The 27,869-nt window shown below is 47.5% G+C and overlaps 2 protein-coding genes across 3 annotated transcripts; both read right to left on the bottom strand.

Annotated features, from left to right (window-relative positions):
* Window positions 1-129: 129 nt before the first annotated feature.
* LOC136963008 (forkhead box protein O1-A-like) lies at window positions 130-22,751 on the bottom strand. The gene is made up of 4 exons (XM_067256969.1): window positions 21,475-22,751; window positions 4,844-5,035; window positions 3,441-4,688; window positions 130-3,237 (listed from the first exon to the last, which is right to left on the bottom strand). Exons 1-3 carry the CDS (start codon window positions 22,051-22,053, stop codon window positions 3,465-3,467), a joined length of 1,995 nt encoding a protein of 664 aa, XP_067113070.1. The 5' UTR covers window positions 22,054-22,751; the 3' UTR covers window positions 130-3,237; window positions 3,441-3,464.
* Window positions 22,752-24,010: 1,259 nt separating this feature from the next.
* On the bottom strand, window positions 24,011-27,858 carry LOC136963136 (uncharacterized protein PF3D7_1120000-like). Of its 2 annotated transcripts, XM_067257162.1 has the most exons (8): window positions 27,721-27,858; window positions 26,657-27,386; window positions 26,085-26,470; window positions 25,834-25,980; window positions 25,579-25,722; window positions 25,102-25,181; window positions 24,822-24,962; window positions 24,011-24,574 (listed from the first exon to the last, which is right to left on the bottom strand). In XM_067257162.1, the coding sequence occupies exons 1-8, from the start codon at window positions 27,828-27,830 to the stop codon at window positions 24,339-24,341; spliced, it is 1,974 nt and encodes a 657-aa protein (XP_067113263.1). In that variant the 5' UTR covers window positions 27,831-27,858; the 3' UTR covers window positions 24,011-24,338. The 2 variants fall into 2 exon arrangements, with proteins under 2 accessions (XP_067113263.1, XP_067113262.1); XM_067257161.1 differs by having other exon boundaries at window positions 26,085-27,386.
* Between the last annotated feature and the right edge of the window lie 11 nt (window positions 27,859-27,869).

The raw sequence follows: 27,869 nt of genomic DNA, 5'->3' as shown, positions 1-27,869 counted from the left end.
AATGAAGCCTGAGGTATTCCATCTTTCTAATCACGACATGAAGACAGATATAAAGATGAATTATCCTTCTCATCTTAATTTAAAGATCTTTAACTTCAAAATAAGGAGACACAGACACATCCTTTTCCATCAGAGCGTTTATGTACACATATGGCTTAAACCAACATCTTTAAAAGTTTTTTTTCTTTTTTTTTTCTACAAATTCAACTTGCATGTTTGGTAAATATGGCGCAAATACAATAGTCAGGCACTTACTTCTCACAGGGAGGCTTCTAGAAAGCACTACAGTGAACATAGCTGGTGAAGTTTGGAACTGCTCTGCTCTGCATTTATAATTACCGCTTAGAGATGGCTGTTTAACACCCAGACAAGAAAAGTAATCAGGCATATTGAGGTCGTAATCGACTTTAACCACTAGCATTTATGTCAGAAATGACACTTGATAGCAGTGATAACACATCTGCATTCGCTATGCACATTTCTACTGACAATAAACATTTCAAAACTGTGGTTATTGAAAATATACATACAAGCCATTAATATTTATAGCTCTCCATCAAATATTGCTATAAACAAATGCAAATGGCAAAAGCTAACATGTTTTCTGCAAACAAATTCACAATTTATTAAACCTTTTTTCATTAGACTGTACTTTATGGCAAATCTCACACAACAGATACTAAAATACGTTTAACTTTCTTTACATGAATTAAGAAATGTAACGGGCTCAAACTATTTTGTTTGAGATAAACTACATAATTTATTTTCTGTCTTTACAATAAAGGCAAACATTACACCATACACTTAAGAAACTACAAACACTTAGAAGTGCAACACATTAATTTAGCCAGTCTATAGAATTGGTCCCATCATTTACATTTCCTGTATATGTCAACTAAATTAATGTAAAAATTCCTACCTTTAGTTTCTACCAAAAGTTGTATTTTAATACAAACAGCAGCTAAGCATATCCACATGAATTTACCATAAAAAGAATAATAACAATAATAATAAAATCATTGCACACCTATAAACTGAATACTTCATTTTGCGTATCTAAAGAAGGCAATTACAAAAAAAAAAGTAAAATAGAACATAATTTTTATGGTGGTGATCTGGACAATGCATAGGCAATCTTGTTTGCACTGATATTACCTCACTAAGAACTGTACACCGTTTCTGTCATTTCAAATATATGCAGTCATATTTTCAATATTTACAGTGAGGTCCCATAATGTTTGTGTGAAAAGAACGTAATGGCTTCTGTTTTGAAATAAGAAAACATTGTAAATAACCGAAAGAAACAAAATAAATATAGTCTCCCTAAATCCACACTTAACACAGCTGTTAAGGTTGTGAGTGAGATTCATTCAAATATTAAAAGTATGTATATTCAATATGAAAGATGCAAGGATCATCCTTTGTACACTCCCCTATGAGAGAAACAACCCCATATAATCCCTTCCAGACGTGAGAGGTAAAATAATCTGAGGTATGTGTGTCACTGTGCGTCACTGTGCGTTCAATCATCTGAAGCTGCATTTGACCAAAAACCAACGAAGAAGTAAACTGACTGGGGGGGCACCTAAATGTGGACTCCAGGTACCAGGTAACCATATATCTATATGTTGGACTACCAGGTAACCATGACACTTCGAATACCAAAAGAAAAACATTAAAAGTCAGAGGCACGCGATGCTCAAATTTACAGATGAATATGTTATTCAATCCTGTAGCGAGCTGTATTTGACACCGTAAAAGGCACAGTTAGTTAACGCACTTTCTGCTCCAAAACATGAAGTTGGTAAAGCCGGCTCTGGTGTATGATGCGTGTGCAGGGTTTTGGAGGCTGTTATGTTAAAAAAAGATACAAATCCTGTGCTCTCTTCAACACTATGATTAAAACCTTGCAGTCCATTATCAACCTCTCAAATTACTGCTATTCCCTAGACCTACTAATGCATAAAGCACCCTACCTCCCAACAGAGAGAGAAAAGGGAGGGCAGAGAGAGAGAGAGAGAGGTGGGGGAGAGAGAAGTGAGGGAAGAGAAAGAGAGAGAGCGAGACGAAATAAAGAGAGGGGGACCAAGGCGGAGAGTAAGAGAAAGATACTGAAAGGGAAAGACAAAATAATCAAAAGAGGGAGACAGAAACATGGAGAGAGAGGCGGGGAGAAAATGGAGATGAATTATAAAAGCGAGATGAGTATATGAGGGAGGCAGTGCAGAGGCGGGGAACAGGGAGATGAGTAGGTAAGTAAAGGGAGATGTTGAAGTCAGAAATACACATGTGATGACAGAACAATGGTCCGAATGAGGCTTAAGTGTGTTTAAGAGGGAGCAACATGGGCTGAATTACTGGGTGGCAAAACAGCCTGAGGAGATGCATCAATTTACCACCGAAATAGATGATTTTTTTCTAGTTAATATTTCTCTTGACGCTAGTCCTTCGCTTGACAGGTTTTCAGGTTCATACAGTATATTGGCTGTTTGAAAGGCAGGGAGCATTGAATGCACAATGAGAAACTTGAAAGTTTCTGTTTTCAAGGAAATATATCATGTAAAGAATATATCACAAATCACAAATACACATAGTATACATCCATATATATGTTTGAATTATTGTATTTACATCAATATGCAAAACACTTCTTGACAACCTTGTTAAAAAGCACCCTGAATTTGGGGATGACCCGAGTTGAATGTAATATAAACAAAGTGTGTTCCAGTCTGTAGTTGTGGTGTTTCATGCCCTATCGTGCTGTGTCATTTTATCCACGACACCCCGACAAACAGAAAAACAAACGCTCACAACAACAACATGGCAGAGCCTTCTAGAAATCTAAGGAGCAGGTCAAATATATATATATATATCATTGATATTTTGTCAATTCATCTCCAGTTCCTTCCTGTACTGTTGTAAAACAAACAGCTGTCTGACAGCATGGGAGACTGTCCACGTTGCTAGGCTTACGAGTCAAACAAAGGCCAGTCACACAACTCGGCTAGTAGACACGTTAACCTGAGCACCAGTCTGGGTCTATGTGGGGTCTAGGCAGACCTTGAAGGCAAAGAGGGTGATCTAGTCTAGGCTAGGCTAGCCGCTAGGCTGCTCAGAGAAGGCTAAAGGCCAAGGATATAGACTTTGAGAATTTGTGAAGAGATGTTCCAGTTCTCTGAAAGGGGAGATACCTTCTTTGGACAAATGTTTTCCAAGGCTGGTGGTGCTGATGTGAACCTGGGAGGAAGAGGAAGACAAATACAAAGTTTGAACAACCCAACAAAAATAATAACGTTATGTAAAAAACCCATTTACTTGACACCGGGTAAAAGTAATCCCATCTCAGCTACAAGACACGATGAACACAAATAATACTATAATACTACAGTGCAGCCACTGCGACAGAGCACACACACACAGACATCTCACACTCTCCTTACCTGTGGGAGAGACTGTGACATGTCCTAGCCGGACACCCAGCTGTGCGTGGTGGTCTTCACCCCGGGAGGGAAGCCCTGAGAACCGACCATGGGGTCAAAGTTGAAGTCCAGCGCGTCTCCATCCATCAGGGTGTCATGGAGGACCGACTCCATGTCACACTCGAAGCGTTCGATGGACATGTCGTCCAGGTCGCTGGGAAGTCGTTCCTGGTGGTGCATGTGCGCGTGCGGCGGCATGCTACGGCCGTAGCCGTTGTGCATGGCGTAGGAGGGCGGAGGCCCGCCTGGGTGCGCCAGGTGAGGCAGCTGCAGGTGTGTGTGAGTCCTCAGGCCGGCCAGACAGGCGGGTCCTCCAGCGTGGTTCAGGCTGGTCAGGGGGATGGAGCCGTTCATGCCCCCAGAGGAGGAGGGGGGACCCTGGCCGTGCATCGGCCGGGCGTGGGGGTGCTGGTGTTGGTGCTGGTGAGGCAGGGGGTGGGCGTGGGGGTGGGAGGGGTTCATCATTTTGCCCCCTCTCTGGCCAAGGTGGCCCTGCCCCTGGCTGTTGAAGGCTGGCAGCAGGTGGCCCCCCCTGGGCGGCTGAGGGACCACACTCTCCATGGGGGGCATCAGCTCGTTGCGGGGGTCTGGCTCCGAGGTGAGCAGCTCCTTCAGCAGGCCGGCGGGGCAGTTGTAGGGGCTAAGGAAGGAGCTGAAGCCGGGCTTGCCCTCCAGGGTCTGCATGGGGAGGGGCGACATGCTGCTGATCCCTGGCTGCGCGTACAAACACTTCCTGTATTCCTGCTGGGCCTGGGGGGGCAGGCTGGGAGGGCTGTAGGGGCTGTTCTGCAGCATGGAGGAGGGCGAGGACTGGGAGGAGTCAGAACCAGCCCCCCCCACCCCCAGCTGGGGGTTCTTAGGGGAGAGCAAATTGAGGTTGTCAAGGAGACTCTCCATGACGACGTTCTCCGATCCGTGGTGGCCCATGGAGCCTGCCACCTCTGATAGGCTGGGCAGGGTGGCGGTCATCTTAGGCCCCGCCCCCCCGGGATAGACCATGTGGAGGTCGGACTCCACCAGGTCATCCTGCTCGGACAGGAAGGGCGAGCGGCGTCCGCTGAGCGTGCTAGCATCGGAGCTGGCGCGCGTGCGGAAGGTGGTCCAAGTCTCAAAGTCGTCGTTGCTGTGGGAGTTTGGACTGCCGAGCCACTTGGTGTACTGGGAGCCAGGGCTGTCTGCCCCCCCCTCCGCACCCCCCTGCAGGGACATCTGGGAGAAAAGACCATATTAATTTAGCAGACGCTTTTATACATTTTATCTAAAGCATGGGATACAGGTAGATTGGAGTTCTTGGAATATACTTCTATACACAGTACTTAAAGGTTATTTAACTAGTCGACTGCAACTGGATTTGTTGTTGGTACCTTCTTCTTGGCAGCGCGTCCTCTGCTCTTGGTGAACTTGCTGTTGTTGTCCATGGAGGCCGCTCTACGTCTGGGGGACTTCCCGCTCTTGCCCCCCTCGGGGTTCAGCATCCACCAGGAGCTCTTCCCAGTGCCCTCGTTCTGCACACGCACAAACCTGCTGTGCAGCGACAGGTTGTGTCTGATGGAGTTCTGGGAGAGGGAGAGATGGAGGGGGGGGAGGGAGGAGGGGAGGAGGGGGAGAGAGGGAAACAGAGACATGAGATTCATTGCTCTTAACATATAGATTAACAAGGGTGTAGTTAAGTGGTAGAGCATTTCACTGTAAATTCCCCAAATCAAATCTCTCCTGTTTGTTATAAATAACATGAATCCTACTGCGTACTCGGGATATTAAAGATATCCCTTATTAAAGATAATCTTGAGTACAATTGGCCAATCCTTGACTTGAAGCCTTAAGGATGTCTGCACTGCCTGTAGGCGTAGGTCATGTACCGACAGCCCTAACTACACCACAGCTTTTCCAAAACAGATCAGTGTTGTGTTTAGCAGTGAACTCCCTCCATGTGTACGCACACACAAACACACACACACACACACACACACAGACTTGGGACACATGCATACGTAAACGCAAACCTGCAACCCATTTGTACACACCTACACAGAGACTGACAGATTTAGTCTGTCACCCGCACACACACACACACACACACACACACCCAGGCTCATTGGGCTGACACGGCCTATTGGGTCTGAAGGGGAAAAAGCAGTTTGTCGTTTTGTATATGAAAGATCAGGAGGAGGAGGGGAGTGACATGAAAACAAACAGTAGGGATGGACAGTGTGCTGCGTGTACACACCCCCCCCCACACACACACACACACATCCTCCACTAATGGTGTTTTGTCTAGGCCGGACTGTTTTCCACTCCCACACTGGAGAGACCTGTCTTCAGCAGCAGGCCCAGTTACACAGGAGAGGAACTACACGGTTTACTTTCAACGCTTTATTTAAATATTTGTGTGACCTGATACGGGTGTGTGTGCGGGTGTGTGTGAAGGTGTGTGTGTGCGGGTGTGTGTGCAGCTTCTTACATTTACATTTAGTCATTTAGCAGACGCTCTTATTTAGCAGACGCTCTTATCCAGAGCGACTTACAGTAAGTACAGGGACATTTCCCCTGAGGCAAGTAGGGTGAAGTGCCTTGCCCAGGGACACAACGTCATTTTGCACAGCCATGAATATGGTGCCTATCCATCTATTCATCCATCCATTCATCTATCTAGGTCTTCATCTGTCAGTTCAGTTAGAGAAGAGTGACTGCTTTAGGAGTTCAATCAGAAGAATTGCCTTATCTTGAAGCTTCCCCTCAGATCTGGGCCTTGGAAATGTTTGTAATAATGTGAACAATACTGTGCTCGTAGATCAAACCGACATACAGAGGGCGAATTGAACCTATCAGCTCTTTATCTGCAGCCTAATGCTCTAGCTCTGAGTACCTCGCTGGTGTTTGGTTTCAGAACGAGGATGTCTTCAAAGAGCAAGATATGCATGCATTGGAAGGAAAGGTCGCGAGGAAGAAGAAAAAAAAGTGAGCGGTTGTCTCCATTTCTATAACCGAGAGTTCTAATCCGTCGGCACAATAGAGACTAATCACACGTTTCCTGTCGAGATCCGCCCACTTTCACCTGTGCAGCATCGCCTTCACCTCCCTCCCCACCCTCCCATCCGCACCCAGCAACAGCAGCCCCCACCCCCACCACAAACACCACCACCACACAGAAATACAAACTATCAGCGACAGAGAAAAAGAGAGAGAGAGAGGTACCTGGGGTTACAATGAAATAAAAGTTTGGTCTTTGATTTCACAGACAGCTACACGAAAAGACATAACTATGAAACCCATCATGGAACAAGTTCCAAACCCTCCTCCTTACACTTTGCCCATCCAAAACACACAAAGCTATGAAGTACAGTATACATTCGGCTGAGGAGCTGTTTACAATCACTATTGTTTTCCGAGAGGAGAAGGCTCACGCTACGGGCCCGACAAGAACCTGAGCTCTGCCAAACTCAACCCAGACATGGAAAGGACAGGATTTGTTTTGGCAAGCTGAGATCTGATGGTGGTTCAGAGGGGGCTAGAGTAGCACTGACTCATATCCTTTTATTCCATTGTGGCCCTGTGAGTGTGTGTGTGTATGCGCTTATGCCTCTAGACGCCTGTAACAGACACTCATTCAGTGTACCAGGGCAAAGGTCTTCCACAGTCACAGTTCTTGGATTCCAGTTACCCACAAAAATATCATAATCTACAGGACAACAACAAATGGTACCGACTGTAAAATTGGAGTCATCCGTGCTCTCGCCCCTCTGTCCTAACCTTCATGTTATCTCCGCACCCAGCTTGTCAGAGACCGCAGAGGAGAAGGGGAAAGGGTCAATGCTGTAACTACGTAAAGTACTTGAGGATTAGACCTTGGTAAAATAAACAAATACATATATATATATAATTTATCATTTGTTTTCTTCCCTGCTCCAAATATTAAAATGTCCCACAGCTTTGACTAACGTCCGAGGTCAAACCTCAGTAAGTCTCAGACACTGGTTACAGGCCTGGCTAGGGTTAGCTATAGGTGTTAGCTGTAAGGTTAGCACTGGGACTAGCTTGCTGTAGGGTTAGTGATGGGGCTAGGTGCAGGGTTTGCTGTAGAGTTAGCTGTAGAGTTAGCTCTCAGGTTAGCTCTGAGGTTTGCCGTAGGGTAGCTTTGAGGTGAGTCTTCAGGGTCAACAGGTAAGCGAGAAACTCTCTCAAGCATTCTTCCCATCTTCCTGTCGCATCTGAGTACCAAGACTGAGACTGAAGCTCAAACAGAGGAAAACACCAACCAGGGAATTTCCCCTAAACAAGAATGTGGATGAAGCTTTACGTCCTTCTGCTCAACGAACCCAGATGTCCCGACCACAGGATTGTGCCAGGGTATATACATCATGCAGATAGAGCCTCTCTAGAGAGAGAGAGAGACCAACAATGGAGGGATTGTCGACAGCAGTCTCTGAGACATCCTCTTTGGTTTTGGGGCTACGCGTTCGTCTCTAAAATGAAACTGTTTTGTGTGAACACGCCACCAGAAGACTTGCTAGGCCACACCAACCCCAGCTGAGACTGGGAGTCGACTCATTCTCTCCATGTTATCAGCAGAGGTTCCAGATGCTTCCAGACGCTTCACCCAGCGCATGGGACGTGAATTACAACAGATTGAAGTGGAAGATTTTAGCCAGCCGAATAATTTTGTGTTCAGCGTGTGGGTGAGGAGTCTCCTTCGGCCCTTACAGCGGGGAAAGATGTTAGCTCCCCCTGCAGGCGACTTGCCCACTTCATGTGGTCACTTCCTGCCAGGCAGGAAGTGCTGTGAAAGGGTTGGTGGGAGGGGGGGGGGGGGGGCACATGAAGGGGTCAGCTGGGCCACATCCGGCCACTTGATCTCTGAAGGTCCTCCAGATTCCTGGGACTGCCTCCCTGGGCCCTGCTCACTCACCCAGGGAGACCTTGTGACTGCTACTAACACTATTAACACTACACATTTTAATACTAAAAAATACTACTTTTAAATACTGGTACTATTTAAACATACTACTAATACTGCTAGGGAGCTGCTTACTCAGCTAAGAGGACCTCTGGACTGCTACTAATAATACTACTTCTTCAACAAATACTAATAATATTACTATAAATACGAATCATTCTACTACTACAAATACTACAACTACTATTATTTCTACTTCTATCACTAATAATAATACTGCAACTACCACTAATACTTTTACTAAAACCAATACTTCTACTGCTGCTACTACTAAAGCAAGTACTTTAAATACTACAGCCATGAACTCAGCATTATCCCTCGGCACAGAGACAAACTACGTGAATTTTGTCCCCAGGGTCTAGTCCAATCAGAGACATGTGTGCAACCTGAGAAACAAAACACATAGAAACTTTGAAGTGGACTTTAGATTCCCACTCCTACTAGCGGTGCTAACTGATCACAAGAAGAGCAGCGCAGAGTCACGGAAAGGTCGACTAAATAGTGTCTCTATAGGGTCTCTCAACAGTCCACACTGAGAGGCTACATTAGGGGGGCATGCTGGGAGAGTTTAAAGGAAAGGAAGGCACACAGAGAGAGAGAGAGAGAGAGAGAGAGAGAGAGAGAGAGAGAGAGAGAGAGAGAGAGAGAGAGAGAGAGAGAGAGAGAGAGAGAGAGAGAGAGAGAGAGAGAGAGAGAGAGAGAGAGAGAGAGTGAGGGGTTGCAGGGTTCGAGGCACGGATGGGGGCGTGGGGGATGGGGAAGGGAGGGGGGGGGGGCGGGTGGTCGGGGGGCGGCAGAGAGTTAGATGAGAATGTTTTTGCCGGTGAGTCCTGGGGTCGATGAGTTCACTGTGTGCTGAGCACAAGCGCCTCAGCGGCACTGACAGACAGGCTAGCAGGCTGGAGGGAACGAGGGGAAGGGAGAGGGGGGAGGGAGCGAGGAAGGAGGGAGGGAGGGAGAAGGGAATAGGGAGAGTGGGAGGGTAGGAGAGAGAGAGGGAAGAGAGAGGGGAGAACAAAGGAGAGAGGAAGAGGGAGAGAGGGAAGGAGAGGAGGAGGGAGAGGGGGAAGGAGAGGGGGAAGGATTCAGACGTGACGTACAGGCCCAGGCCGTCTGGCGTCTGACTCACTGAAACAGAACCCCCAAACCAGGAGTCTGTTACCCAGCTCTCCTTCCCTCCTCTTCCCAACCCTGTTCCTCCCCTGCTCCCCAACCATCTTCCCCTCCTATCCAGCTCTCCTACCCTCCTCTTCCTCAGCCAGGCACCTTGTCTACCCCTCCTAGACTACCTTACCCTGTCCTATTCTACACTTCATGAACCTACCCGACCCCACCATACACCACAATACTCTACCCTACCCAACTCAACATTATCCTATCCTACATTGTCCTACCTAATGTTACACAATTCCTTCCCTACCCTACCATACCATACCCTATACTACTCAGAGTAGTCAAAGGTATTCTTCGTCATGTTAGTCTTAATGTCTCTGTCAAATTCCCCATTCTTTTTCTCAGTCTATCTCACACACACACACACACACACACACACACACACACACGCACACTAACACACACAGGAAATGAGTCATCAGACAACCTGAGAGTTGGCGTTCGCCTAATAATCAAACATCAGAGAACGAGAAAGAAAGAAAGAAACTTTTCAGCTTTTTTTAACGGTCTTTGATCAGCATCCATCCAGAACTTGAGAGGTTCACACTCGACTGGACGTGTGGGAAAGACTGGGGGTTCTGCTATCTGGTCCCAGATGATCCAGGCTGGCAGGGGTGAGGAAGGGGTGAGGAAGGGGTCAGGAGAGGTGAGGAGGGAAGAGGAAGGGTGAATAGGGATGAGAAGGGTCTGAAGAGAGTGGAGCAGTGGTGAGAAGCAGAGAGGAGAGATGAGGATGGGCGGATAGGGTTGAGAAGGGAGGAGGAGGTGAGGGGTGGGGAGGAGGTGTGAGGAGGGTTGAGAAGGGAGGAGGAGGTGTGGGGAGGGGTGGGGTGAGGAGGGAAGAGGAGGTGTGGGAAGGGGTGAGGAGGGGGAGGTGTGGGGAGGGGTGAGGAGGGAGGAGGTGTGGGGAGGGGTGAGGAGGGAGGAGGACGTGTGGGGAGGGGGAGGTGTGGGGAGGGGTGAGGAGGAGGTGTGGGGAGGGGTGAGGGAGGAGGAGGTGTGGGGAGGGGTGGGGTGAGGAGGGAAGAGGAGGTGTGGGGTGGGGAGGTGTGGAGAGGGGAGGGGTGGGGAGGGGTGGGGAGGGAGAGCCCCTCAGGGTTAATCCTTGTCTGAGACAGGCAGCATCTCAGTGTGTAACCCTGTCAAAAGTGAACAATACACTGACTGCCTCAGTGATTTGGGGAGGGGGTGCCCCATTTAGAAATGTCAAGTGAAGAAAGATAAAATCACCCATTGAGTCATTTCAGTCTGCTGAGGAGGAAACTAAAGGCTGTTATGAAGCACACCCGACAGAAGAGGCTTCCTCCATCTTACATCTTTATTCTCCAACTGCAACTACATTAACCTCTGGAGATGAGTAAACTGTCTCAAGCAGGGACTCTGCACAGGAACTGTCAGTGACCTAACACCTACACGTTTCAGAAACCCCAGACAGTTGAGGTTTGTAGAAATTGTGTATTTCGATACACTGCTGTAACACTACAATTTCCCCAAGGGGCTAAATAAATTACCTACGTGTCTGTCTTTCTAACTACTCATAGTTGTGTCTGTCTGTCCATCCATCCATCTACTGACTACTTTTAATGGTATGAGTGCTTCATCAGTATCCTGAGAAAATACTTTTCAGCAGCCGAAGGTCTGTCCTTCTGACACCGTCTACATGAGACACCGAGGGCTCTGTGGTGTAAATATAGGAGTGGGCCTTCACTGGTCGCCGGGGGGCCCCTCCCTCTGTCAACACGTCTGCTGCTGGGGGGGCGCACCTGCTTCCTGTCTGAGCCTGGACACGCAGGAAACACAGGGAACACAGGGAACTAACTAGCACCAGGTTAGCTACAGTGGGAAGTCAACCAGGTTAGCTACAGCCGGGAAATAAATGGCACCATCTTAGCTATACATCAAATAAGCTACACCAGGTTAGCGACATTAGGTTAACTACAGCAGGTTAGCTCCTACCAGATGATAATCAGGATCAGGTTAGCTACTGTAGTTTAGCTATAGCAGGTTTGCTACAGCAAGTTAGCCACAGTATGTTAGCTCCTATGTTACAGTATGTTAGCTCCTATGTTACAGTATGTTAGCTCCAGGGGGTAGCTACAGTAGGAAGATAAGCCTTATCAGAATCAGAATCGTGTTTAAATCGCCAAGTAAGTGGTCACAAACAAGGAATTTACTTTGGTGGGTTAGCTGTCTAGACACCAGTTATCCCAACCGTAGCAATCTCCCATCCTCCCTCCCCCTGCTCTAGGAGCTGTTCTACTGTTCCTCCTCTGCCTGCGCTGGAGAGAAAAGGTTGGTCTCTCTTGAGAATAAACCAACCAGTACCCTCATCCTCCCGAAGCGTGTAAAAACAAAGGGAGATGCACAGCTGTTGTGTCCTGCCTAGCGAGGCGTGAGGCTGGTGGCAACGGTCACAGGTCAAGTCAACAAACAAGTCAGGGCCAGGTGCAGTCTGGGTGACAGCGTCGTGACAGCAGTGGACCTGACTGGCAAATATGTCATGCTTTTCCCTTGAGCGACGTTAGGCTGCTGGTGAGGGTTGGAACCTGCCACATCTTGATCTGTGGTCAGCTTGATCTGCAGTCACAGCTTTGCCTATATCCAATCATATACCTATCCCCAAGGACCTCGTAGGGTCATGGACAGAAGCAGCTAGGGCATGTGACATCAGAGAAGCTCTGCCTGACAGGTTTTGGGGTCAGAGGTCAGATTGGGACAAGGCCCCGGGGGAAGCCTGGCCCTCGCCTGAGGAGGTCCCAGTGAAGACGCAAGGCTCCAGGTCAGAGACAGTCAGCTCCCAGAGCACACCACACCCACCACCCTCTATGTTACAACTTCTGTTCTGGGTGTAGGAACAGGACATTGGACTGACTGGTCGCAGAAAGCCAAAAGAACAACTAGCCTTTATCTGCCTGCATAATCACGTCTAGAAATATCTGAGTCCCTTAAGCTCTTTCACAGAGAGGAAGAGCCTTCACCCAGGCTGAGATTTTGTTGAGAAGGACTGAAGTCTGGTGCAGATAAGAGGAACGGAGAGGTCGCAGAGCTTGCAGAGATAAGCTCACAATGACAGACTGAATAACCACTTCCTGATGTGCTCTTACTGTGCCTTCCTGTGTCTCTCTCTCTCACACACACTCTCTCTCTCTCTCTCTCTCTCTCTCTCATTCTCCCTTTCTCTCTACCTTCTCTCTCACACACACACGCACGCACACACACTTGGGCATAATGGAGCCGGCTTCTCGGTGGGCGCTAAGCAACATGATGAGTGACCTATTTTTGCAATGGCTGCAAATTGGGCCCATGAAAAGCTGGGATGGACAGACAAAGAGCTCGTCTACTCTGGGGGGGGCGCAGGGGGGGGAGAGAGAGAGAGAGAGATAGGTAAAGAGAGAAAGAGATCTAGCGTTAGCACTTCAACAGGTATTTTGGCAGCGAGAGAGAGTGAGACAGAGAGATAGTGAGACCATGAGACAGAGAGACAATTAAACAGCGACACAATCCAGTCTCTGTGTGGTTTTTGTATTTTACATCCAATGGGAAGCATCAGGCATCAGACTAAGACTGAGGCTAGACAGAGATATTGGACTGATCTATAATCTCGCCCGGTCTAATCTGGAGAATGACTCACATTCCTCACAGCACTGAAAGGCTGTAAAGACCAAGTCGTCTTTTAGCAGGATTGGCCTCTGATCTCTGGATTTCTGTTTCCTTTTCGTCGCAGCAGGTTATCCCTCTGACCCCGTCTTTGCAGTTTGTTTGTAGGATCTGAGTTCAGATTAATCGCATGTTACTCCAGAAGTGTATGCGGGTGTGTTTTGAAAGCCTCTTAAACCTGGCAATTTCACGCTGCCTTTAAAGTGTTGAGCCAGAGAAAGAAAGAAAAAAAGAGGGAAAGAGAGAGAGAGAGAGATTTGTTGTTTGGTGGGTCAGTTGGTGCAGTGAACTCTTTTCTCCTTCATATCCTCACAGGAAAGGCTGGTTGGTGCTGATATGGCTGCTGTGTCTGCCCGGCACAGGAGACAGAAGCCCCCCGAAGGGCAGCCTGAGTACACAGGGGGGGGGCTGGGTCACGGATGGGGGGGGGTGGGGTGGGCGGTCACAGGGGACGACCGAGGGACTCCCATTGCCGGCCAACTCTTGAGATTCTCGGCAAGCATGGAGGGAAATGCTGGAGCCAGGAAGATACATGGGGCCAGTCTACCCTGACCCTTTGAAGCCGGCGGCCATCTTTCATTTTCTCGTAAAAAAAAAAAAAAAAAAGGATGGATGGAAGAAGAAAAAACAAAACACACCAAAAAAAAAAAAAAAAGGTCTGTATCCTCCCAGCATGCTTTGAACCTGAACCCTAAACCTCAGAGTGACGTGTGGAGGAAGGGCCCCAGGAACTGGTGCAGAGCGCGGAGCGACCGTGCTGCGTGGAGGACAGCAGGGAGGGCCAAGGAGAAACGCAGCTTCTCCCTCCCGCAGGTCTGTTTCTCTAACCTCAGCTCCACTGTGGGTCGCCGTGGACAGCGGGCCGTGTGATGGAGAAACAAGGGCTTGGCTTGTGATGTCAGCACAAAAACATTAAGTTAGCCTACTATTCATTACTGAAACCCCCCCCCACGTCAACTCCTACAAAGCGGGCTGCTTCACAGACAGATTAATGGACTTGTGACTTGAATTGTGGGCCCCTGATGAATCGAGTCTCTTAATTGCTTGCGGTAATGCATTGTTAGCATAGAGCCCGGAGAGGCCCCAAGGGTGTTGGTGTGTGTGTGTGTGTGTGTGTGTGTGTGAGGGGAAAGGGAGGGTGTGCACACAGCATACTACGTGCCTCACATTCTGTCGACACTGTACTCTAACCCACAGACCTCAGCCAGCCCAAGCCAGTTCCAACTCCAACCTGTTCTTATGAGGTTAAACCGTCACTGGTGTCAAGCTCCCAGTCCTAAACCCCTCTGCCCACGACCCTGCCCCAGTCCTAAACCCCTCTGCCCACGACCCTGCCCCAGTCCTAAACCTCACTCTCCAGCCCCTAGTCTTGAACCCTACTCCTCAACCCTAGCTCTAAGTCATGAGCCCTACTCCCCAGCCTCCAGTCCCCAGCCCACAGCCCCTGACTTGAACCACAGGTCCCAGTTGTGAACCCCAGATGCAACTGACAAAGATGGAGGAAGGTAGCCCCTGGGAGGTAAGACGTAGGGGCCAGTTCCTGTGCTGCATGTGTGCCAACAGATCAGGTCACAGCTCATTGAGAAAAACAGACAGTTCCAGTAAGACGACATAAAGTGCACTCTGTACACCGGTCTGTCTCTCTCTCCCTCCCTCCCTCCCTCCCTCTATCTCTTTGTCCCTCTCTTTGCCTATTTTTGTCACTTTCTTTCTTACTCTGTTTCTTTCTCTTTATTGCTTGCTCTGTCTCCCTCTCTTTCTCCCTCTTCCTCCCTCTCATGGGAGAGACAGGCTCTGTTTTGGGGCCCAGTTTTCTCTTGCAGGGTAACCCCCCACCCACCACCACCACCACCACCCTCCCCCACACACACACACAGGTAGGGGGGATGACAGGGAGCTCCCTGGTGGATCTCTATTAACGACCTCTAACCGCCACCAATGACCTCTGACCTCTGCTCACTCCGGACAACACAGGAAGCTGCCTGTGATAACATGCAGCACACCCGGCCTGTGCACCCGTTGCTATCAGCGATCAGTCTTATCACACTATCAGACACAGTGATAGGTGCTTCACATTTATTTTCCACTCTACATTGCTTAGGCATGAATGTGATGACTGTAGATATGAGGTATGATATGATATCAGGTTAGAAAACCCCTTCTAGGAATGAACCACTTCTCTGCACGCGAGAGGTGTGGACTCGACTCTTGCAGAGTGGACTGGACAGAGTAAGGGGCTGTGTTGACGCGTGCTTGTTGTTTGAGTCGAACCTAGGAGTGGCCTCGCCCGGCTCCCTGAATGGCTCTCATGTTTTGTTCAGGGCGGAGCACACAGTGTTTCCAGCCACTCAGCAGGAAATGCATCATAGTCCATTGTGGAGGATGGTGCTGCTGTTTTTACAGGAAAGTGTAAAAATAACCAATAGGCAAAAAGGTTCCACCATAACATGACACAAAAAACTAAAAGGAAAAATAAATTTTTTGGCACATAACTAGGATGCCATGTCGTTTCTCACTCATTCATGGTGAAGTCTTATTATTAGTCAAACTTGTCTCACTGTCAGGGGGATCAACATAAGCAAGGCTCTGCGTGTGTGTGTTGGTGTGTGTGAGTGTGTGTGTGTGTGAGTGTGTGTTGGTGTGTGTTGGTGTGCGTGAGTGAGTGTGTGTGTGTACGTCTGCAGCCCCCTGGCTCCTGAGCTTGACCCCACGTGGTTTAAATGTCTGACCCCCCCCCCCCCCTCCTCCCCCCCCCCAGCACCCCGCTGCCCCACAGCAGCTCTCCAGCCCTTCAGTCCCAATCACAAGATGAGGCGGCCTGTGTGGGGCCCTGGTCACACAGAAGCTTAGGTTTATAGACAGACAGGCATGTTGTTGTTGTCCCCCCCCAGGCGTGCTGTGCCCCCCCCCAAGCGTGCTGTGCCCCCCCCCCCCCCAGGCGTGCTGTGCCCCCCCCCCCCCTCCCCCCAGGCGTGCTCTGGGGGGGGGGGCCTCCACCCTCCAGTGGGTACCCTCCACCTACACCCTCCAGTGGGTACCCTCCACCTACACCCTCCAGTGGGTACCCTCCACCTACACCCTCCAGTGGGTACCCTCCACCTCCACTCTCCAGCGGGTACCCTCCACCCTCCACCTCCACCCTCACGCAGTATTTGTTAGTTTGTTTGTTAACGTCTGCTATGTGGTACTGTTACAGTGTGCTAGATATAAATGTGCGCTAAAATGTTCAATGTAAATGGGTTACAGTTGTCAAGCGCTCACGACTGTGTCACATTTTCCTCAGAAGAGTCGAGATGAATATTAATGAGAATAAAAGCCAGGCATATGACTTCAGCGGAAAGCAGAAGAAGAAAAAATCTGAGTCCTGTCACTGGTCTTCTCTGGGGTTTGTACTGAACATTGGGTGACTGCGATGGTACTCGTGAAAATGACGATTTTGGTTGTTTTCAGTTGAGTTTGGTTTAACACCCTCGTCCTGCACACGCTGCAAGTATGGAAAGCCTTGCAGCGTGTGCAGCAGAGAGCAAGCCGACAGAAAGAGACTGTTGTTCCTCCTCTTTCTCAGAGCACAGCTCCACTCTGAGAGCCCAAGCTGTGGCGTCCGCTACGGAAATTCTAGCGGACATGGACCCAGGGAAGTGAGCACATCACTTTGGAATGGAGGAAGTTTGACGTTTTTCCCTGCCATCCCCCCCCCCCCCCCTCTCTCTCTTCCCCTCCTACCCACAATTCCACACAATGATTGAGGTGTTTGTGTCGCCTCCTGTTATTGTCGGCCGGGATAATAACATTTCACTGAGCTGCTGTGTCTGACGAAGCAAGGCTAGCTGCCCACCGCACGGGGCCCATGCTGAACACAGGGAAGGCTGTGTCGAGGAATTTCTGACAGAAACAGAAAGGAGGGGGAATAGGAGGTTTTGTGGGGCAGTCGGTCCTCACCAGCCAATGACCAGGCAGTTTTTTTTTCTTTTTTTACGCAGTGTTTATACAATAGGAGCAGATTTCTGCTGGCAGATCAGACACAGTTCCACAGGCATTTCCTGATACAGATGGCTTTTAATGATCTTCTCACGGAGGGGGAGGAGCCACGAAGAAGGCTTCAGAAAGACACACACTCACACACACCCACACACACGTTCTTAAAAGAGTAGGCAGGGTGAGTCATGTGATTACTTTTGCCGGTTTGTCCTGGCTGAGGTCTAGATCACTACGGAGTCTCTTCTGACTACCGCCAGGCAGCAGACTTTGGCCCGCAGCATTGCGATTCCAGTAAATGTTTTGTTGCATAACACCTATAATAACGTGTCACCTTACCTGAACCCTTACTCAATTTTCACACAGGAACGTAGCTTACTCACTCGCTGCATTGTTTTCAAATAAACAAACCCAAATCAGACCTTCAGTCCATGTGTTTTCATTACTGAGCACAAGGCCATGACTGATACCATCATAGTACAGTCATAGTAGACACAAATACCTTTCTTTTTTATGTTATTTCAGAATTTGTCGAAACCAAAATAATCTATGTGGGGCCTTTGTTTAACAAGCACATGCAAGTTGTTAAGGAATGTCTTTGGCTAGCCTTAAGGAGGTTGCAGAGCAATGCTCTTCTTGTTATTCTCAAATCTCGGTTGGGCTACGTTCCAAAACTTGTAACACGCTCGCATTGTTCCCCTCCACCGCTAAACCACACACTCAGAGCCATCCGTCACTCAGGGCGCAGAGTGAGCCTGCACTCAGCACAGTCCCGACGCTGGTGAAGCCTCTCCACAACAGGCCCTGTTCCAGACCACCTCCACTGCCTCCTCTGGGACGGACACAGTCCTGTCTGTCACCCCAATCCCCAAACAGAGACCAAGCGGAATCTTCTCTGACTGGCTTGGTTCCGGAATCAGAACCCCCCCCCCCCGTTGGCTCACTGCGTAGAGCTGTGTCGTGCGTCGCTCAGCATGGATCAGACTGGATCAGGTTGCCAGGCCTCTTGATGACCAGCTGACACGCTCCTGCTGTGCTCCCCTGGTTCTGATCCGGAGATAGAGACTGGATCATGTGCCGTGGATGCTGTGTTTACTCTCAGATAACCCTGCCCGTTACGTTGGACGCTTCTCAAGCTGTTTGTTCAGTGGGAAGCCGGGATGCTGGACAGGACAGAGGTATGTGCTATCACAGGACAGGGAAAATCACTCCCAGACTTCAAAGGTTACTGGGGTACCAAGGTTCAGCCTCTGACATCAAGGACTGTTAAACATTTGCATAACCACCCACAAGGACCACACATAGTCAACCTCTAACTACGCGAACACTGACATATTCATATATCTTTCTCCCCCATTTTGGATTTATTTTAGATCTCTATCCATTTGTACCTGAATACTCTCACTTTTAAGTCTGTTTGACTTAGCTAAACATGGTGCCTTTTGAGTAGTGAACAACAACAGTGCATTTCTAGAAGAACCAAAACTTCCTGTCACTTATTATAGACAGAATTTGGTTGTGATCCAAAATGTGCTCTGAAACTCAAGACCGAAAACACTGATCATTCCAGTCTCAGAGGGAGTGTGGCAACTATGTAAGACCAATATGAAGCCTGCTGAACATGAAGCAATACTAATGACTGGTTCTTCTTCTGTGGTGGCTGAGAGAGGCGTCTCTCTCTCCCCTGTCCCACTCCGGTCCACACCCCCTGGCTCTTGTTCAACATGCCCCAACCAGAAACTCAACACAAGCTGCACTGATTCACAGGGGTGGGGTCCAAGAACCGACGAGAGTCTCACATTCATTCACAGACACGCACACATGTCATACACACACATACATGTAAACACACACACACACACGGCCAAGAGAATACCACCCATAGCTGGCACAGTGCCCTATGAGGTCACATGCTCTACATCCTAGACAGTGAAGCAGACACTGTCTGGAGGAGAACATAGAACACTAAAGACAGGTTATAAACCATCTGAACGAAACAAATGAAGGAAACTGTCATTTTAAGGTGGTTCTATGTCAACCCAGTCCGTGTATGTGCCAGGCAGAGATCTGTGATGGATCTTCAGACGGTGGGGGGCAGGGCCCCTGGGGACCCGTCAACATGCTTGACTGATTCCTAGCAACCTCTGGTCCTACTGTCTTCCTCATGGTCCTCCTCTTTCCTGCTCTCTGTTCCCCTCTCCTCCTTTCTCTTGGTCTCTCCCCCTTTCTCCTGGTCTCCCCCTCTATCCTGGTCTCCCCCTCTCTCCTGGTCTCTCTCCTGGTCTCCCCCTCTCTCCTGGTCTCTCTCCTGGTCTCCCCCTCTCTCCTGGTCCCTCTCTCCTGGTCTCTCTCTCCTGGTCTCTCTCTCCTGGTCTCTCCCCCTCTCTCCTGGTCCCTCTCTCCTGGTCTCTCTCTCCTGGTCTCTCCCCCCTCTCTCCCCTCTCTCTCCTGGTCCCTCTCTCCTGGTCTCTCCCCCTCTCTCCTGGTCCCTCTCTCCTGGTCTCTCCCCCTCTCTCCTGGTCTCTCTCTCCTGGTCTCTCTCTCCTGGTCTCTCCCCCTCCCTCCTGGTCTGTCCCCCTCTGTCCTGGTCTCTCCCTCTCTCTCAGCTCTTAAGCATTTACTAGTTAACATCGGACCAACATTTTTACCGCAGTAACATCATTTAAATAGACCAAGATGCCTGTGCTATTTGGGCTGAATGCAGCAGTGTGTGTACTTAATTGTCTTTCAGTATGATGGATGGTGCTAAAGACTGCCTAGGTACATGTGACGCAAGAATTAACTGCTCATGTGAGGGAAGCATGCAGAATGCGTGCACTGAATTGCAATTCCATTAAATTCTCATTAGTATTCTCATAGGTATGGCAAGTTTTCAACCGATCTTTTCAAGTGTATTTTCCAACTGTATTAAAGTTCACAGATCATCTCTAGTTCATGTACAAAGAATAAAGCAAATAAAATACTAATATTTTATAAACATCCTTTTCTATTGATACTTCCGATAGGAATTTCCCAGAATATTTCTGGGAAATTTTTGTCCCCTTTGCAACACCACTAGTTGGCAAACATTTTATTTTAATACATTCCTTGTGCTATTGAGAAATGTGGGCTAAATTAAGTCCAGAGAGAGAGAGAGCTGTCCCTGTTTCTTCTCCATACCCACTTACTCCACCACTAACAGCTACATCTCAAACACAAATCCCCTTTAACATCCCATCATCTCCTGGAATGCTGACACTGACGTCTCCAAGGCGACGAGCGCAGACAGAGTGCTGTCATGGCATGCGTAGACTGTGACTGTCACACGTTAAAAACACACCTCTCCTGTACCTGTCTCTCAGGTAATTGCAGGTGCGTTCCCACAGGGATATTTTTGGCGCGTAGATGGGAAGGGCCACTGACGTCCATGGAATCACTGAGCCTCGTATTGTTGTAGAGCTCCAGGGCTTCCAGGATACCTGACACACCCACGCCCACTCATTTACTGTGTGAAAACCATCCATCATCTGTCTGAGGTCAGCGCGGACACACAATCTACTATGTCATTGACCCCTGACATCTGACCTGCACTGCTGGGGACACCAGGGTTTAGTCACCAGACATACCCTGCATCACAAATGTAACTCCATATCTAACGCCCAGTGAGCATGTGAGACTGACTACTGGGTGTCTGGCGACTCCCCCACTTAAATAACTCTACTGTCCAGTATATCATCTTGAGTTACGTTGTCTAAGTAGTTAATGTTGATAATCCGGCAGGTGAATGTACCAGATGCGCCATTAAGTAAAACAAAACACACTCAAGGGGCGTCTGATAGTTATGTAGCTTTGTAATATAAATATGTAAAAATACACCTCACTCTCTCTCACACACACACACATTCTTTGTAGTTCCTACTGTCTGGCTACACGTAAATTAACTTTTACGCACAGACACTCCAGAAAGCGCGGCATAACTCGACTGCATAACTGCGTTCATTTTCACTTATCCGGTTCAGAGACCACACAGGGTTCATAAGTGAATGTCTGCCAATCAGAGTGAAAACTGTGATTCTAACTCGTGGTCGAAAGCCATGTTCTCCAAACTGACCATATATCCAAAAAGCTCCAATGTGCGTTAAAGGTACCAGGTCAATAACATTTCTGAACACGGTAACTTGACTATCAGAATGACGCTTCAAAGAAAAGAAAACATGTGAAAAACTCAACTATTCTTCCACAGGAAAGGACGCTTACCTTCCAACCTGCGGAGCTGTTACTGTCTCCTTTATCTTTGAAATAAGGCACACTCTTCACCATCCAATCATAAATCTGAGACAATGTAAGACGCTTCTCCGGTGAACTTTCAATCGCCTTGGTGATGAGGTCGGCATAGGACATATTCCCCCAGGCGTTCCGCCGGGACGAGCTGCTTTTCCTCTGAGCACCAGCCACCGAATTTGCCCCGACGGGAGACGACAGCGGGGGCACCTGTTGCTGGTGAGGCAGTTGGGGACTTGGGTGTTGCAACTGCTGTGGGTGTTGTTGCTGTGTTTGCCCGTGTACGCAGTTCTCCTGGCACTGGAACTCATTGCACAGTATGAGCGGTTTCTCCTCCGGGTAGTCGTCGGTCTCCTCCAACAAACTGAGGTTACTGATGAACTCGACATTTCCCCCCGGCTCTTGTTTGACAGATGGCGCCGGCGAGGATGTGTTCGAAGAAGCTGGTTCGAAGACCTCCGGTCGAGGCAGAGGCCAGGTGCACGATCGGGGCCGGGAAAGTGGCTCGAAATCCGGGTCTATGTCAACCATCGGGTGCGGCGGTATTTCTGCCATATCTAAAAGCTAACTACAGCTGACTAAATGCCGCATACATACACTCAAAAAATCGTCCATGCAGCTAAAGTAAAAAAAAAGAAAAGAAAAAAAAGGACAGGGCCACCGCACTTCTTGAACTGCCTGAGAGTCTGGTTGGTAGCGCTGACAAACGAAGAGGTAACTAGATAACTCGGCTCCACAGTCTTAATGTCCGCCCGCACTTAAACCGAAATACTTTTGTTGTGTTAGGTCTGTACCATGACTGTCATGCCCGAATCTTGCTTTCTGTCAATAACGGTTATGAGTCTCTCCAAAACGATGAAGTCTATAGTAACACCCACTTTGGCTGAGTGACAACCTGCAGCCACCAATGACAACTTGATACCAAGGTAAACAGGTTCTGCCCCCAAAACTATGAGTTAAAACGTAAAGTTAAACATGGAAAATTTAAGAGTGCGAAAAACATGTTTTTCATGTTGTATAGCGCTAATGTTAGCCATGTCTACGTTAAGTAAAATAACTACATTTAAATTATCTGAATTATATCGTAAATTTACCTTAATATGCAGCTGGGATGGTAATCGTATTATGTCATAGGTTAGCCTTTAAAAGTTTGAATAAAATTCACCTCCGTCTGCACCTCCATCTCCGTCTATCACAGTGTTATAGACTATAGCCTACCTTACGAATGTGATTCTAGGCTACACAGAATAATTTGTGTCCACGTAATCATAAAATTCTGTAAACGGCATTTACTTATGGTTTTACACTTAAAGGGACAGACGATCTCATTAATCTCTTGCTCCCTGAATATCTAACAGGGAGATCAAATGCTTTCGTTCAGGACATTTCAATGTGAAGACCGGTAATGCATAGGGATACTTGGCCAGGTGATTTGAGATCCCAACCTGACCTCACAGATCCAGATGCACTTACATAAGTGGAACAATACTGTCCCCTTGTGGATAGTCAAAGTACTACAACCTTTCGACTGTAGTCGGTTGACTCCAGTGGAGAGAAAAAACATAATATTATGCCTACATAACATAATGAGTTCATGTTCACATTAGGCGACTTGTATTGAATATTGTTTTAAATACAGTTTATACATTGTTTACCTAGTGGTTCAATTGTTTTCATTTTCAATTATGTATTCTTTACTTGTCTTCACTGTTGGGGAAGCTTGAAAATCAAGCATTTCATCGTAAATAAGCCTGTCCTATGTGCATTTTAAAATCAACTTGAACGGTTCAAAAGCATTTGAACCAACCCAGGACAATGTCAAGTTACTCGGCATCTTTTCAAATTTTAAAAGGATAGAAGCCTATCAATGTGCTATAAATACAAATTATAAATTAATATATGCCCTTTAAAGGAAGCAAACTCCCTTTCATGGAATCATGTGCCAAGTTCCCCTATTTTCCTGATCCTCTCACACAATGGACTGCTAAGTGTGTTTTTTTTAACAAGAATGTAATCAGACGGAATTGGCACAATGTTTTTTTCATACTTTAACCTCCTTTTCCTGTCCAATGTGTTTGGGGTGAAAATAATGTCACACTTGAGTCAATTCACTCTTGTAGTGATTTGGCTAAAGAGCCGTCAATATCCTGTGCGAGTAACACTTATCTTACGACTGACCTGTGGGAAAAACACCTTCCATCGTGATCTTGAGAAAACAAAAGGCCTCTAATTGTTTAAATGGACGTTCACGCCACCATTCATACAATAAATGTTTTGAATCCACTTAATCTCAGTTAAGGCAAAATACTTCTCAATCAGCCATTAAAAAAACATTCTCTATCCTGTTTTTATAACCGCATGTGTCGAGAGCAAAACATGAAACATACACCTTTTGTGTGAAAATGCAACATGGCCAAAATATTCGTTGTCTGAATGCTGAGTAAAATAATAAGCAATATTTGGAAAATTAAAAACCTTGCACCTGACCTTAACAAGTGCTTCAAACAGGATGTTTTGAATGTACAGTGTTTATTTTTCAAACAGTATCATGGCAACTTCGATACCAAATCTGTATTATAAGAAAGACGCTATGGAAACACATTCTCAGACAAGTTTCAGACACGAAGAAACAGACGACATGTTTGAATAATATATTAACATTTATAAACCAGTTAATATAATATGATGTTAATGATTCTGGAGTCCAGGCTTTCTGTTAAGCCTCTCGATAGCCTTTCATGTGAACCGTTCGACCCATCGCCGCTCCACAGCAGGGCCGGCTCAACAGTAGGTCCTCTCCTGGTGATCATTCACTGGACCCTGGATGACCTCTGTCCAGGTCAGTTGAGGTAAACCTCTGCTTCTTTCAGTACCTCTTCCTTCTGCTGGAAGTAGTCCCTGAACCAGGTTATGTGCTGCTCCTTCTGGCTCACGGTCAGGTGAGGGTTGTGGGACAGGCCCACCAACACCAGCTCCATGAAGTGGCGCACGGGGCCCTGGCGGGGGAAGCCGTCCTCCAGATGCCTCTCCAGGAACACGTGCTCATGGAAGGGGACGCCAGCCTCCTCTTCCAGCCCTGAGACACAGAAAGACAGTCAGAGAGAAAAAGAGACAAACGGGGAGACAGAAGCTTAAGATATCACTGAAATGAGGTGAAACTATCACAGGGATTGGTATAGCTCAGTAGTTAAGGGCATTTGAATGCAGATCAAGAGGTCCAAGGTTCAAATCCCTCCAGTGTACGTCTGCTAAATGAATACATCATTATGATTCTTCTTCATCGTGCCATAGTTATGCATTTCAAATGAACTGTAGGAACTGACCAGCCTCGTTGTTGATTGGATACTGCCACAGCCTGCCCTCTCTGGTCCACTTAATCATCTCCTCAAGTCCATTACGGGACTTCAGATTGGCTGACAGGGCTACTTCGTTTGCTAACTCGATGTCCCATAGGGTTGGTGAAGCTGTAAATAGCACAACACACAATCATGTTGCAGACATTTTATGTGATTAACTGAATTTGATTAAGTCAATTACCAAGCACTTTTAAAAAGACAAGACGACATCAGCTCTCCGCAAGGAAGCACGCTTCTTATCCCTCACCAGTGTGTGTGTCTGCCTCGACAGGCTTCTCGGTAGCGGGGTTAAAGATGTTCATCCTCTTCCTGGAAAACAGGCTCCTCCTGACAATGAGATTGTAACAGGATGGTTCAGGTGGGGATCGAGCTACGGACCCTCTGCTTGGGGACCCAAACATACCCTGGATATTATGGTCAAGGCAACCCTACTACTTATATCCATAAAGATCATTATAATAATAATAACAACAACAACAATAAAAGGTAGCAGGTTTCGTTACATTTAGTCATTTGGCAGACGCTCTTATACAGAGCGACTTACAGTAAGTACAGGGTCATTCCCCCCGAGGCAAGTAGGGTGAAATGCCTTACCCAAGGACACACACACATTTTGCACAGCCGGGAATTTAACTGGCAACCGTTTGATTAATAGCCAGACTCCCTAACCGCTCAGCCATCTGACCCCTAACTGACTCGACCCTTGACCCTGTCCCATCTTTACCTTCCTCTTGCTCCCTCCATCTCGGCCATGATGCCTCTGTCAAGGGTGGACTTCTCATCTTCGTCGAAACGGATCTGATTGGTCGACCAGGCATTCTGTCTGGGGCCCGGTCGTTTCCCCACCTTCATGTCAGCAATGATATTCCTGAGATGAAAACACATCATGAGGTGAAGTCGTGAAGTTTTGCACTCCCCCCCCCCCCCCCCCCCCCCCAGACGTTTTAAGATTTTTTATCTCTCCATGAATGTAATGTACCCAATGTTGGTGACGTCGCCGGTCTTCTGGGCGTCCGCGAGGGCCTCTTGTTGCTTCAGCTGCCTCAGGAGCTCAGACTCTGCCTGAGGAGGGTTCGGCAGAGTGGACGCCACGGCTGACACAGCAGCCATCATCTCCGTACTCTCACTACACACAACCGCACACAAAACAGACGAGTTTGAACTTCTAGATCTGCAGTCGAATGCTCTACCACTGAGCTCTATCCATCCCCACCGTGAATGTAGACTCACCTTTGGGGCAGAGCGGGTGTGCTGGCTTCCTGAAACATGCTGATTGTGCTCTCCATTTCTGCTGGTTTGGGCCTGGCCACAGAATTCAACCTGCTCTGCACTTTCAAGGCTTTGATGCTCTTCTTGGTGGTTACCTCAACCTTCATAGCTCCCAGGAGGTGCAGCAGGCTTTCCTTCACGTTCTTCACTGGTTCCTCGATTTGGTGCTTTAATCCCTCCTTCACTTTCTGAACTCCATGCTCTTCTGTCTTGCTAACCTCCATGTTTACTACTGGTGCTGGCTCTTCAGCTGTTTCCATACATTCTTTGTGTTCAGTTGCCTCTTGTGAGATTCCGCTTTTCATTTCATCTGCCAACTGAATGACATTTTCTGCATCCATCTTAACCTCTACCACTTCTATCTTGTCAGTTACCTCTTGTGAGATTCCGCTTTTAATTTCATCTGCCAACTGAATGACCTTTTCTGCATCCATCTTAACCTCTACCACTTCTATCTTCTCAGTTACCTCTTGGAAGTTATCGCTTTTAATTTCATCTGCCAACTGAATGATATTTTCTGCATCCATCTTAACCTCTACCACTTCTATCTTCTCAGTTACCTCTTGGAAGTTATCGCTTTTAATTTCATCTGCCAATTGAATGACATTTTCTGCATCCATCTTAACCTCTACCACTTCTATCTTCTCAGTTACCTCTTGGAAGTTGTCGCTTTTAATTTCATCTGCAAACTGAATTAAATGTTCTGCATCCATCTTAACCTCTACCACTTCTATCTTCTCAGTTACCTCTTGGAAGTTAACGCTTTCAATTTCATCCCTCACCTGGGTGACATTTTCTGTCTCCATTTTAAACTTTGCACTCTGCTCATTGGAGTCTGTTTGCTTCATTTCTTCATGTTTAGTTGCCTCTTGTGAGCTTTCACGTTTGATTCCATCCCTCAACTGAGTGACAGTCTCTGACTCCATCTGAACTTCTACCATCAGCTTTTCAGCGTCTATGTTCTTATTTTCTTCGTGTTTAATTGCCCCTTCTAAGTCTACATTTTTAGTTTCATTCCTCAACTGAATTACATGTTCTGCCTCCATCTTAATCTCACCCATTTGCCCCACAGACTCTACCGTTATCCTGCCCTCTTCGGGGGGTTCAGCCTCCCTCTTTTCCCCCACATTCGCTGCTTCCGACTCACCATCTTTCTTAGTATTGTTCTCGATATCTTTTTTAGGATGAAGCGACCCTTCTTTTTTTTCGCAGTATGTGGTTGACGTTGTTCCAAGTGTCCTAAACCCCACTCCATTCGCAGCCCTGTAAAGGTTACATACAAAGACTGTATCAAACAACGTTAACACGATGCAACTGTCAAAATGCTCGATTTGCCTGCTGACATTGAAAACAGTAGTTTGCTCTCTGGAAGCGAACAGACTCGTAATAAGGGCACATATCATCAACTAATAACAACGTTAAAATCCTGTTAATGTGTTCACATCTGTCACTGAGAAAGTTAGCTATTAACAAGTTAACTTCCTAACATCACTACCTGCCGTTAGACCTTCTGCCCTTGGTCTACAAGCAGATTAGCTAGCCCTATCCATCTGTTATTCCTTAGTTTAGTCTTTTATAGACAACATTGCAATCTTACCTAAAAGGGAGTGTCACTGTGTCACATTTTGTTGTCAATACACACGCCTCTCGCCTGTATATTGCACGGTAGCGGGTCTGATAGAGCGAAAGAAGCAATCTTCTGTACATGATTGTTCTTCACAGACGTCTGCAATGTCGTCCATGCAC

Source organism: Osmerus mordax, chromosome 19 (assembly GCF_038355195.1).
Source record: "Osmerus mordax isolate fOsmMor3 chromosome 19, fOsmMor3.pri, whole genome shotgun sequence".
Taxonomy (NCBI): Eukaryota; Metazoa; Chordata; class Actinopteri; order Osmeriformes; family Osmeridae; genus Osmerus; species Osmerus mordax.
This window is presented reverse-complemented; position numbering and strand designations above follow the sequence as displayed.